Source organism: Lampetra fluviatilis, chromosome 34 (assembly GCF_964198595.1).
Source record: "Lampetra fluviatilis chromosome 34, kcLamFluv1.1, whole genome shotgun sequence".
NCBI classification, from domain to species: domain Eukaryota; kingdom Metazoa; phylum Chordata; class Hyperoartia; order Petromyzontiformes; family Petromyzontidae; genus Lampetra; species Lampetra fluviatilis.
In genome coordinates, this window is record NC_136308.1 from 8,811,764 (window position 1) to 8,825,582 (window position 13,819).

The 13,819-nt window shown below is 53.3% G+C and overlaps 1 protein-coding gene across 1 annotated transcript in view; it reads left to right on the top strand.

Moving 5' to 3' along the window:
• LOC144944356 (protein Wnt-7b-like) overlaps nucleotides 1-13,548 on the top strand; it is a 30,115-nt gene extending 16,567 nt beyond the window's left edge. The window contains exons 3-4 of the mRNA XM_078872458.1: nucleotides 9,768-10,039; nucleotides 12,774-13,548. Coding sequence (XP_078728584.1) covers nucleotides 9,768-10,039; nucleotides 12,774-13,253 — 752 coding nt within the window. The 3' untranslated portion in view covers nucleotides 13,254-13,548. The remainder of the gene's footprint in view (nucleotides 1-9,767; nucleotides 10,040-12,773) is intronic.
• Nucleotides 13,549-13,819: the final 271 nt, after the last annotated feature.

Below are 13,819 nucleotides of genomic sequence, written 5' to 3' on the forward strand. Positions count from 1 at the left end.
AGATTCGGGGGGGGGGGGGGATGTTGAGTTGGCAATACGTCTCCACGTGTCCGTCTCTCCACATGAAAACAATAACGCGCTTCTGACACATCCCGTCAGCCGCACGGACTTCTGGGAGCGCGTAATGTCAGCAGCATTGTTTCAAGACGAGCAACAAACTCCGGAACGGTTTCCACATTCAGTGACTCGTCAGCAGGGTCAGGCTTGCTTCAATCAACGGTGGTGAACTGGCGATCTTTCAGGCATGGTGGACCCTGCCTCTCTTTACGATATGCGGCCCCCAATTCGACGTGGAATTGTACGAAACACAACTCGCCGTGCGCAGCAATCAGCTGCTTTCTTGTAGCTGTGCACCCAGGATGCTTGGCTGAGACGCGTTGAAGGCATGATGATGATGATGATTATTCAGAAGAATCGAACGCTTTACGTCACGGATTTTGCCACACTTCATTCCCGTCGTCGCAACACGACACGTTTACCAAAGTGATCTTTCCCGAATTAAGTCGTTGCATGCTGCACGCGCCTGATGATTGCTGAACACGTTCCACTTGGCGTAAACAGCCTTGACTCGCTTAAGATATAGATAGTGTGTGTGTGCGTGCGTGTAGATGTCCTTGCGAGTGTGTGTTGCACATGTGTGCACCACCGATGCACCTAGCCTGGCACAAGCGCTGCGGTGACGTCACCGCCACTCAGTGGCCAACGAGGGCTCGTTTTGTTGTACCACCGATGCAATGTGAGCGGCGTGTCTTTTAAGAGGGAGAATGATGTACGATGGACAGATCCGTCTTCCAGAAGACGATTCAGAATCAGAATATTCATCCCCCGAGGAATCCGATGAGCTACAAAGCTCATTTTCACAGATGTCCAGTCGGGGCTGGTCAGAACGTTCCAACCGCAAAGTAAAACACGATAGGAGTGCAAAGTATAGGGAAATGAAGCAAGTCACTTAAAAAAATGTGCAAACAAAACTACACTTTAAAAAAAAAATCTCATCAGGGAAATCCCACTGACCTATTAGCTTCACAAACGAAAGCTCAACGAAGTGGCTTATCGCGTGGAAATGTATGGCAGCAAAATTAAAATTGAGAGAAATACAAATAACTTTAATCGCTCTGACAGCTACGGGCTTAGTGCGGCCTGGAAGCGTATTATTAAATAATACATATCACAATTGCAATTCCTTGAAGGGGAAACACATACTAATTTACTGATTACTAACGTAGTATATAATTACAATAATCCCCTCCACCACCTCTGATTTCTGCACCTGATTAGGTGAAGTGATTGGGTTCAGTTATTAAATAGGACACATTACAACTAATTGCTAATCTACAACTGATTACTAATCATAACAATTAACTGATTACTAATCTATCATAGAATTACAATACCCCCCTCTCCGCCTCTGATCTCTGCACCTGATTGGGTTAAATGATGACGTCACCCTGTTGCTCTATTTAAGACCAGGAGCAGGTGGAGGGCTTCACTCGTCTGGCAAATTGCCCGATGATGCTGGATGTACTTACCAACGAAACGGCGAACTAAAAAATTGTAAATGTTGTGGATTCATTCTTCAACACATATGTGGGCTAAAGTAGTGAACTATTTTGTCTTTTGTCAACGTGACACTTTTTTTACTGATTGGCCGTGTCGGGTGGTGGAGGGTTACGACACATTTATAAACAACGCGATCTACCCCAAAAAACCTTTTATCATGAGCAAAATTTACCTAAATAATCTAAATGAATGTTGATTATAAATGTGGAGGGAAAAACCGGAGGACCTGGATAAAAAAAATCCACGCGATTTTTTAAGGGCTGATGGTATCTTGTCCTCTGTGTTGGTTTTGTATCGTATCGCTCTGGAGAACCGTCTTACGGAAGATTACTAATACGCGTCTTCGAGAAGACCAATTTTATTCTCCAGATTCTAGAACGCATCAGCCAACGTTTTACTTTCAAATGCAAGGGAGGAAAGTTCGTCTAATAATCCGGAGAGAAAAAAGTAACATTATTACGAAAATTATGGTAGTCACATGGCTGTCTAATTAGCCGCGCTTTCGGAAATCAAGCAAGATCCTTACGCAAGCATTACATCATGCGAATGCACATGAGATATATACCGTATCTCTCTCTCTATAAACTGTGCATGTGTCGTGTCCTATCTGAAATACGATGGTGATCATGGCCGTCCTTCCATGGAGGCCTCTCCACGAGATTGACTCAAGAACTGTGCCCTCGAAATCTCCTCCCAGTTTGCAGCGTCCCAACAGCGTCAAGAAGATTGCTCAGCGCGTGACTTGATTCGCTTGCAGTCATCTCCCGGCCTGGTGCGGAACCTTCAAAGTCCCTCCTCCTCGCCCCCCCCCCCCCCCGTCAACACCGCATTCATATTTCAGTCTCTTGTTTTCCCATGAGATCTCAAAGACATCAAACTCGCCTCTTTCTCTCTCTCTCGCATTACTCTCCTACACGTTTCCCGTCGTCTAGCCCTGCTGCTGCCCGCAATGCATTCACGTTGCTCGTCTCGCCTGCCCCCGACATGCTTACACGATGCAACAAAGACGGCCATTGCATGGGCGCGCATTCAGATGCGCCTCCGCGGCCGTCTGGAACGCTCTTCCTTCCGATATTAGGAAGCCACTGGAGCTACAGGTGCTCGCTGACAGCCCAAATGGTTCGTTACTAGGCTATACGGGGGGGCGGGGATGGGGGAGTCTTCGTCTTTGGTAGTGTGAGAGGTTTCGACAAAGTAGCTTGAGCTGGGCTAATCGTCAGCATCGACACGTGAAGATAACGACACAGTCAGAGGGAGAAGGAGCGAGAGAGAGAGATGCGCGCATGTACACAAGTGCGGTCATGTTAGGGCAAGCGCGGTTGGGTTGTTTTATGTCCTCTCTCGCTCTCTCTCTCTCTCCAAATTCCAGAACTCGCAACGCACCGCGGTGCGCGCCTTGCCACGTCTTCTCAGATCGACCGATATGCTCTCGCTCGGATCGAATGCAAATTAATTATATATAGAGGTCGTTAAATACACACGCACACACACATACACACAAGCAGACACACGCAGACACACACACGCACACAGGTAGACACACACACACACGCACACAAGCAGACACACGCACACACACAGACACACACACAGACACACAAGCAGACACACACGCAGACACACACACGCAGACACACACGCACACACACAGACACACGCACACAGACACACGCACATACGCACACACACATACGCATACACACAGACACACACGCACACACAGACACACACGCACACCCACGTACACACACGCACACACACAGACACATGCACATACGCACACACACATACGCACACGCAGACGCACACACAGACACACACACAGACACACACACAGACGCACACGCACACACACACAGACGCACACACAGACACACACACATACATACGCACACACACATACGCACACACACAGACACAGACGCACACACAGACACACACGCACACACACGTACACACATACGCACACACACAGACACACACACACTAACACGCACGCTGCACGTGCCCGGTAATTGCTAGGCGCGTCCCACGTGACGTGGGAGACGTGGGAGAGCGCTCATTTAAATCGAGAACGCGTGCTGCGACATCGCTGGGTGCACGCACGGACAAAGACAAATATCCCCCGTATAGCCTCTAAGATGCGGTTGAGGGGCAAGTGCCGTTAGCGAGCAAATATCCAAGGCCTGCACGGCGTACGAGGCAGTGGTTTGTCGAGCACTCGGAATTGATGTTAGCCGTGACCGGGAGTCAAACTGATAAGGCCTCCGGGTGCATTGCGCAATGCATTAATCATTGCGTCACCGCTCCACCCACACACGAACAGACAGACACACACACACCAACACGCACGAATTCAATCTTAACTTCTGCCAGAGTTCCCAAAGTCACGTGGAGACAGTCGTTTATCTCTCATCGGACATCGGCGATACTGTTCGTGGTGGTAGTGGTGGTGGTAGAGGTGGTGTTGGAGGTAGTGGTAGTGGTGGAGGTGGGTACTGGTGGAGGTGGTAGTGATTGGAGGTGGTAGTGGTGGAGGTGGTAGTGGTGGAGGTGGTAGTGGTGGCAGTGCCAGAGGTGGTAGTGGTAGCAGTGGTGGTAGTGGCGGCAGTGGTGGTAGTGGTAGTTGTGGAGGTGGTAGTGGTGGACGTGGTAGTGGTGGTAGTGGTGGTAGAGTCAGAGGTGGTAGTGGTGGCGGTGGTAGCAGTGGTGGTAGTGGTGGTGGTAGTGATAGCAGTGGTGGTAGTGGCGGCAGTGGTGGTAGTGGTAGTTGTGGAGGTGGTAGTGGTGGACGTGGTAGTGGTAGTAGTGGTGGTAGAGTCAGAGGTGGTAGTGGTGGCGGTGGTAGCAGTGGTGGTAGTGGTGGTGGTAGTGGTGGCGGTGGTAGTGGTAGCAGTGGTGGTAGTGGTGGCAGTGGTGGTAGTGGTGGAGGTGGTAGTGGTAGCAGTGGTGGTAGTGGTAGCAGTGGTGGTAGTGTCAGAGGTGGTAGTGGTGGCGGTGGTAGTGGTAGCAGTGGTGGTAGTGGTGGTGGTAGTGGTGAAGGTGGTAGTGGTGGCAGTGCCAGAGGTGGTAGTGGTGGCGGTGGTAGTGGTAGCAGTGGTGGTAGTGGTGGTGGTGGTAGTGGCGGTAGTGGTGGTAGTGGTAGTGGTGGTAGTGGTGGTAGTGGTGGTGGTGGTAGTGGCGGTAGTGGTGGTAGTGGTGGTGGTAGTGGTGGCAGTGCCAGAGGTGGTAGTGGTGGCGGTGGTGGTGGTAGTGGTAGTGGTGGTAGTGGTGGTCGTGGTAGTGGTGGTGGTACTCGTGAAGGTAATGAGCGAAGGTGGCAGTCGTGGTGGGACGCGTGGACTGGAGTCAGGGCAATTCCACGCGCATTGAGAACCAAACCCACCGGCCCTTCCGCCGATTTGGCGAGCACGTTACCGATGCACAAAGATGACACACCAAACTATGGACCGTATCGTAAACCACCGTAGTCTGCGCTCCTTCAATGGACGAGGAGGAGGATCAAGACGACACGAACTCTCTTTCTCTCTCTCTCTCTTGCTGCTGAAGCCCTCTCGTCGTGGCTAACAGACGCGGGGAATGAGGCTCCTGGACGAATGGTCATAATGAACGAGGTGGTGGGTGGTGGAGCTCTAGGGGAGAGGGTGGTGGTGTTGGTGGTGGATTAATTCGAGCACTCGCTCACGAGGAGCCGCGATGGGGGTGGACACGCCGCCAGACAGGGTTCTCCACTCCGGTCCCGGATCCCGCGGGGTGACGGGCTTCGGGCGCGCACCCGCCGAGAGAAAGGTCCCCCGTATAGCCTCGAGCTGACAGTCGGGGCAAGTGCTTGCTGTTAGCGAGCACCTGCGCAGGTGGGCACGTCGCGCCAGCAAGGCGGAGTGGCCGACACCTACGCACCTGCCCGCCTCGCTCTCCCCGGGCCCTCGTGTTAACACACCGCATCCAGGTTCTCATTTGAGGCTGAGTCGACCTAGGGGGAGGCAGCGAGACCAGTTCCAAATACTCGCTGTCGCTTAATATCTGTTGTTAGCAGGAGTCGAATTCGGGTTGCTGCATTCGTAGCGCGGCGCGCTAAACCATTGCACCACTGCTCCCACTGCACTCACAAGCACAGGGAGAAGAGGGGGGGGCGCTAACCATTGTACCACCGCTCCCACTGCGCTCACGAGCACAGGGAGAAGAGGGGGGCGCTAACCATTGTACCACCGCTCCCACTACGCTCACAAGCACAGGGAGAAGAGGGGGGGTGGGGTGGTGGCGCGTTAACCATTGCACCACCGCTCCCACTGCGCTCACAAGCACAGGCGGGGGGCGGGGGGCGCACTCGCCTCCCTCCCGCTGTGACGGGGGGGGGGGGAGTTGTCGTTGTGTCTCTGTCGGTCTGTCCCACAAGCGTCACGGGGAGTCCCGGTCACTTTCCATTACAGACCGCTCAACTTCGCCGACTTTTAGCAACAACAACGACGACAACAACGACGACGACGACACTATTGTGCCGCGCTCATCTCATCGTGGGATTTTCATTATATTTGTCAGCGCGAGGTGTACATTTAGAGCCTCTTTTTATTAGTATGTATTAATATGACGTCTCTCCTCGGAGATGGAGGAACGATGAATTCAGCACGAGCTGCGTTGGATCGTTGCATGAGCAAAGATCCTCGCAGATGGCGGCGGATTTCTGGGGAGGCCTTCATCCAGCAGTGGATTGACATCACCCGTGATCACTCGGGCTGAACTTGAGCCAATTCTGTCCTGGTGGAAACTAGTTTCGCACCTGGCGCACACCACATCGAGTACACCACATCGCCATGACGATAGCCACGTGTCGACATGAGCGTCACAGCGACTCGGAAAATACGCGTCTTGAATTAAGCCCTCAATAATTACCTTCGTTAAGCCTGTGTTGTTGTCAAAGGCGCAGGACTCCAATTAACTTCTCGCGACACCGCAAAAGACTTCCACTCGATTGCGCTCGAGAGAACACCTCTTGAAGGGTGTTTGGCCATCTCTTCCACACTCGCCAAACGTCTCGGAAGAGGCGGGTGCACGCGCACTTTCACGCCACACCACGCGGCACACGTTTTCAAGTTTCAAGTGTATTTATTAGGTATAGCCCTGTGAGCCATTCGGCTCTTGAATCGGGTGCAACCGCAACAAACAAAAAACAAAAACAAGAAAACATCTTAAAGTGACTATGTGACTATGTGCAAACTGAAAATCCAGGAAAAAAACCAGCAACAATTCCCGAAAAAGCACCATACACCAACGCTCTGTGCAAAAATCCCAGTGGGATGCAAGTCAAACAACAACAACAACTACAACCACGAGACAAATTGATGATGGACTGCACTGCGCTGTGTGTGTGCATCGCGATGGGGGTCATGTCCGTTGGTTCCACTGCCGCGTCAGGATGTCGAAACTGCGACCTGCGGCCTGGAAGTCAGAGTGTGCTGACCATAGTGCAATAACTACAACACAAGCAGTCAAAATGCAAACAAAAAGAAACAACTCTGATGATAATGATATGCACTGTCCTTGAAGTTGATTGGTCCACACCCGAGACAGCTTTTCTTAGAGCCTAGTCTCCATTGGTGTTGGACCAGATGACGCCAAAAGGCGTACAACTCAAAAACAGTGCACTATCAGAGTATGGAGAGCTCTGGGTAAGCATTTACACTATGAGACATCTCCTTTACCAGTGGCAAAATATAGTAATAGGTTTTACCCTTTCGACTGGTGCGAAAACTGACACCTTTATACAAGGCATGATGTTTGCAATAACCACAACACAAGCAGTCAAAATGCAAACAAAAAGAAACAACTCTGATGATGATAATGATATGCACTGTCCTTGACGTTGATTGGTCCACACCCAAGACAGCTTTTCTTAGAGCCTAGTCTCCATTGGTGTTGGAACAGATGACGCCAAAAGGCATATCATTATCATCATCAGAGTTGTTTGTTTTTGTTTGCATTTTGACTGCTTGTGTTGTGGTTATTGCAAACATGATGCCTTGTATAAAGGTATCAGTTTTTGTACCAGTTGAAAGGGTAAAAACCTATCACTATATTTTGCCACTGGTAAAGGAGGTCTCATAGTGTGCTGACCATTACAGCGACGGCCGCATCCCACGTATTGAAGCCATTCCTCAAATAAGAACGGCAATGATTCTCGGGAGCAGACACGATGGGCGAGCGGTTTATTTTCTTTTTTGGGGGGGCCAAAACCTGTGGCATGCTCCTGGCCCGAGATATCACGGTGGGTGTCACGGTGGGTGTCACATTTGGTTTCACGGTGGGAGTCATGGTTGGTGTCACCGTGGGTGTCACGGTTGATGTCACGGTGGGTGTCACGGTAGGTGTCATAGTTGGTGTCACGGTGGGTGTCACCGTGGGTGTCACAGTGGGTATCACCGTGGGTGTCACGGTTTGGTGTCACGCTGGGTATCACGGTAGATGTGACGGTGGGTGTCACAGTGAGTGTCACGGTGGCTGTTACGACGGCTGTCACGGTGCAGTGGTTACAAACTGAAACACGGCCCGGTGGCTCGCGCACCGATTGAGGAGGCGCGGTGTCGAGTTTCAAAGCGCTGGGGCAGGGAGCCGGGGGTGGGCGGGGGACAGGAAGACACTTCACGTAACCCTGGCTGTGAGCAATGTAAACAAATACGACCGCCTGGCACCGCGTGCGTTGCGGCCACACGGACTCAGTGGGAGAGAAACGTGGGCACGGCACGCCAACAGTTTGTTATTGATGTATTGCGTAAGAGAAACAACGAAGTATTACATTTCGATTTAAAGTTTTCGTGACTGCAGGGATTCATCTTCTTGGTTCTTTCGGTAAAGGCACGTAGAAGGGAAATAATAAAATAATAAAACGAAGTATTGCTTGACGTTTCCGAGTATCAGAGAACGCACGTGTGTGTGTGTTGTATGATGCTGATGATGATGGGGAGCGGCAGTGTAGCGGTTAGCGCGTTACGCTACGCACCCGACGACCCGAGTTCGATTCCCGCTCACGGCCAATACCAGTGACGATTATCTGAACCGGTCTTGAGCTTCTCCTAAGTCGACTCAGCCTCAAATGAGTACCTGGTGCGGTGTGCAAGCATCGCTACTGTTGAGACTAAGTTCGCTTGGGCGTGGGGCTGGCCAGACACCCCCTTGTGTGCCGTGATGATCTTCAGAGGTGCTCGCTAACAGCACTTTGTAAGTGTTGTGGCTTGGCTCTGCAACACACCGGTGTGCTGTACTAGTCACGAATTGGCATGTTCTGTTTACGTGACAAACCGTACGAGTTGGCTGTATCGGGTGGTGGCGGGTTTAACGACACAATAATATATTTTCTCGATCTAACCACAAAAAAACTGCATTATGAATGATGTTGGTCGAGAAAGCCGGCGTGTTAAACTAACAGCACTTCTCCCAACAGTGTGTTATGGCTATACGGGGAATCTTTGTCTTTGTGTGCATGTATGTTTGTTTGATGATGATTGTGTTCTACACACTCTACGCCCGTTTTAATACGACGTTAGTTTACACAACGATTGTTTCTGTGAAGGGAAAATCTGAATGTCGTTTTTTGTAAATGTCATCGTGATTTTGTCGATCGCTATCACCGTCGTGAACTCCGCTGCCTCGAGACTTCTAGCTCGTGACCTTCACGGAGGTTTTTACCTATCAGCAAATTGACAAATGACTTGGCAATGTGATGTAATGAAATATAAAATAGGTGGCAGGCATATTATATTATTATAACCATCATCATCAGTGTATTTAAATATAATCGTCATAGTGGTGGTGAATAACCTTCACTAAATGAGTAAATAAACACGATGTAATCATCGTCTATAAAAATTGTCATCATCATCACTGCCGACACTACATACAGCCCTGTACTCGACATCTGCGGTGGATGATAGTGTGTGTGTGTTTGTGTGTGCGTCTTCGTGTATGTGTGTCTGTGTGCGTGTCTGTGTGTGTGTCTGTATCTTGTGTGTATGTGTCTGTGTGCGTGTCTGTGTCTTCGTCTTTTGTGTCTGTGTGTGTGTCTGTGCCTCCCATCCAAATCCCATCTCCCCATCCCCCCCCCATCATTTCGACCCCACATTCCCCCCCACCCCGCCACTACCTCCCACGCGTCCCTGCTCCACCACCCCACTGCTCCCCCCCCCCCCCCCCCGTGCACTCCCCGACACGAGCAGGTAGCCGAGAAGCGGCATTCACGCACGCGGTCCTCTCGGCCGGAGTCGCGTACGCCATCACGGCGGCGTGCAGCCAGGGCAACCTGAGCGAGTGCGGCTGCGACCGCGCCAAGCAGGGCTTCTACAACGCGCAGGAGGGCTGGCGCTGGGGCGGCTGCTCGGCCGACCTTCGCTACGGCCTCGAGTTCTCGCGACTCTTCGTGGACGCGCGCGAGGTCAAGCAGAACGCGCGCACGCTCATGAACCTGCACAACAACGCCGCAGGGCGCAAGGTGCGTGGCTGTGCGCGCGCGCGTTCGTGCGTGGTTTGCTTGTAGGTGATCGCTAACAGCGCTTGCCCCCCCCCCCGTCCTCCCCCACCCCCCCATACGTTCGGTGAGGTTACACGTGGGGATGTTTGCCTGTGTAGCGTGGCTCTGGACACACACCTCCACGCATTGTGCGAAGCGCGGGGCTTCGTGTGTTCTCGCTAACAGCAGTCGCCACTGTTTGGCCGTGTCGGGTGGTGGAGGGTTACGACACATTTATAAATAGCGCGATCTAACCCAAAAACCTTTATTATGGACAAAAAAGGATGTTAAGGCTACACGGGGGAGGGGGGGGGGGGTCTTTGTTTGGGGAGCGGTGGCGCAGTGGATGAGCACGCCCAGCTACGAGCCTGGCCACCCGAGTTCCATTCCTGCTCACGGGACAACTTCGGTGACGAATATATGAACGGGTTCTGGGCCTCCGCGAGGTAGACTCAGCCTGAAATGATTACCTGGTGTGGTGTGTAAAACGATCTTAATGAATTAATACAAATGTGCAACGCGCAACAAAAAAAGAACTAATTTTAAAGGACACTCAGAGACACGGAAACATCAGGGACGCTGTTGGCTACCCAGCCCCTCATCGTGTGCCACGTCGACCTTTCAAGGAGCTCCCTGACAGCACTTGCCCAGTCTCTTCAAGGCTGTCGGGTGGATCTTTGTCTTTGCCATACCGCTGAGCCACCTGGCAGGTGACGTGGATGTGTAAGCAAAGCGGTGCGGTGTAAACAGCGCTTTGTTGTACCAATTGCGCCCGCACCTCCGATTGGGACGGTTGGCAACGTACGGTGCGAAAGAAGTTCAACATACATGCTTTGGGCTGAACTGTGGTCCCCGCAAACCCAATGACAAGTACCTGTCCGTACGTGGGGGTCGACTTTTCAAGCGGGGCAGGGCTTATTCTTTGGTTCTTTCGGTGACTTAACCGAAAGAACCAAAGAATAATTCCTGCAGTCACAAAAGCTCCAAAATTAAGATCGGGGCAGGGCTGTCGTGGGGGGGAGGGGAAGGGGGGGGGTGCGTGGGGGGTGGGGGGGAATTTATTTTTCGGAGCTCAGTCCCGGACAGCTCCTGCCTAAAAATGAAGCCATTGTTGATTGGCTTCGTGAGTTGTGGGTTTATTTTTTTTTTTTCCAAAAACATTGAGACGAGAGCTCGCGATCTGCCATGGTGGTATCCATTTCAATGTTCACCAATCTAGTCCGTTCAAACGCACATCGTAGTCGCACGCCGCACGCGCCTGATGATTGATAATTACAGTACGTCAAACACGCGCGCGCACGCACGAACGCACGCCGCGGCTTAATTTTCTCACTGAATACTTCCCGGGTCGTAGGTAAACTGGAGCAGGCATGCAACTCAAAAGCCACAGGCATAGCCTAGAGGTGTTAACTGGATGTGGTGGACAGACCCCGACTTAAACTAAGCCCCGGTTCGACTCGGAGATATAATTTACGCTGTCAAGCATTCATTAAACACATCACTCTAGAATTAACATCACTCAAGCACCACCTTGCTCTTTGTCTTCCCACGATGCCTTTCAATCAGCCGCCTCCGCACCACGTGGGTCGCAGACGACGACGACGACACGCGCTCACTTCGTTTACAGATCTCACTCTCGATTTGAATAGGAAAGGTTGACGTCAATCATCGTAGTGGGGTGCGGCGGTGGTGTAACGGGTCAGCAACACAAAAGTCTTCGCTTGGGTCTCCCAGCGCGGCATGGTGGTCTAATTGCGGCAGTAAAAATGAGGAACAACACAGCAGTTAGGCGACTGCGGGTCACGTGCGCTGGGGTAAAGTGCGGGGGTTATCCCACGTCTTCCAAGACGTCTGGCCAGCGTAGGAGAGTATAGCTCCCTCGAGTGGAGGACCTTCCGACAGCATTGGTGCGACAAAGCAAGTTTGCAGGGCTGCACCTTCACCTGTTCCTTGCACCTGACATTGTTGGCCACATTTCCAGTGAGGACCTCCTCCCTCCAATGTCCTCCAGGTGAGTGCAGCCTAATAGCAACTCACGCGGTGCTTTCATCTCGCCTGCACGGCCACGCGGATGGAGGTGGCCACCCACCCACCTCCTCCTCGTGAGACAGCGACATCTCGATGCCCTTGCAGCTCGTTCGCCCCTATGCTCCTTGACCGCTCTCGATAGGGGTCTCCTCTCCCCCTTATCACACCTGCAGGCCCATATCTGAATGAAGGCGCTCACGTGGCATGCAGGGAATTATAATACGCCTGTGGGGCCCTTTTTTCTCTGCAGGCGATTTCCCAAAACCGAGCACTCCTCCAGATCCAATCCAACGCAGGTGCTGAAATGTCTTGGGGGTGAAAACAAAAACAAGACCCGTCTCCAACTCCCCCCCCCTCCCCGTGTGCGGGACCCCCTCACACACACTCCCTCGCTTGACCTCTCCCCCCCCCCCATTCTCCTACCTCTTCCCCTCGTCATTTTTTCGGCACAATGCCTATGTTTTCCGCAGCATTTAGCCGGCACAAAGCGGATCAGAGAGGGTCGACACCAACAGCGGTTTTGTAAGAAACACAAAAAAACATTTGTTTGACCCCCTCTCCTCCTTCACTCGTACGAGTGACGCCGCTATTAGCGATGCCTTCACCGCTCACCTCTCTCTGCCTCTCTCTGTCCACATGTCCCCCACCCACTCTCCCGGCCTCTCTCTCCACCCCACGCGGCCGCCAGGTGCTGGAGGAGAAGATGAAGCTGGAGTGCAAGTGCCACGGCGTGTCGGGCTCGTGCACCACCAAGACGTGCTGGACCACGCTGCCCAAGTTCCGCGAGGTGGGCTACGCGCTCAAGGACAAGTACGACGAGGCGGTGCACGTGGAGCCGGTGCGAGCCAGCCGCTACCGCTACCCAGTCTTCCTCAAGGTGAAGCGCTCGCGCGCCTACCGCAAGCCGCTCGACACGGAGCTCGTGTTCACCGAGCGCTCGCCCAACTACTGCGAGGAGGACCAGCTGACGGGCAGCGTGGGCACGCGCGGCCGCCTCTGCAACCGCACGTCGCCGCACGCCGACGGCTGCGACCTGCTGTGCTGCGGCCGCGGCTACAACACGCACCAGTACACGCGCGCGTGGCAGTGCAACTGCAAGTTCCACTGGTGCTGCTACGTGCGCTGCAGCACTTGCAGCGAGAGGACAGAGGAGTACACGTGCAAGTGACGGCGGCGGCGGCGGATCGCTCGCTCGCTCGCTGGGACGCTCGCCCCGACTCTTCCGCAGGCTCGATCGCTCGCCTGGTCGATTGTCGGCCGTTGCCCCCCCCCCCCCCACCACGAGCATCGCTGACCAACCACAAAAGTGGCAGCGGATGTCGCTGCGCGATGGGACGGCTGTCGTTCCGCACCTGGCAGTTGCCCTCAACTCGCCCACCCCACCCCACTCACCACCCCACTCACCCCACTCACCACCCCACTCACCCCACTCACCACCCCACTCACCCCACTCACCACCCCACTCACCCCACTCACCCCACCCCACTCACCACCCCACTCACCACCCCACTCACCCCACTCACCACCCCACTCACCCCACTCACCCCACCCCACTCACCCCACTCACCACCCCACTCACCCCACTCACCACCCCACTCACCCCACTCACCCCACTCACCCCACCCCACTCACCACCCCACTCACCCCACTCACCACCCCACTCACCCCACTCACCACCCCACTCACCCCACTCACCCCACTCACCCCACTCACCCCACCCCACTCACCACCCCA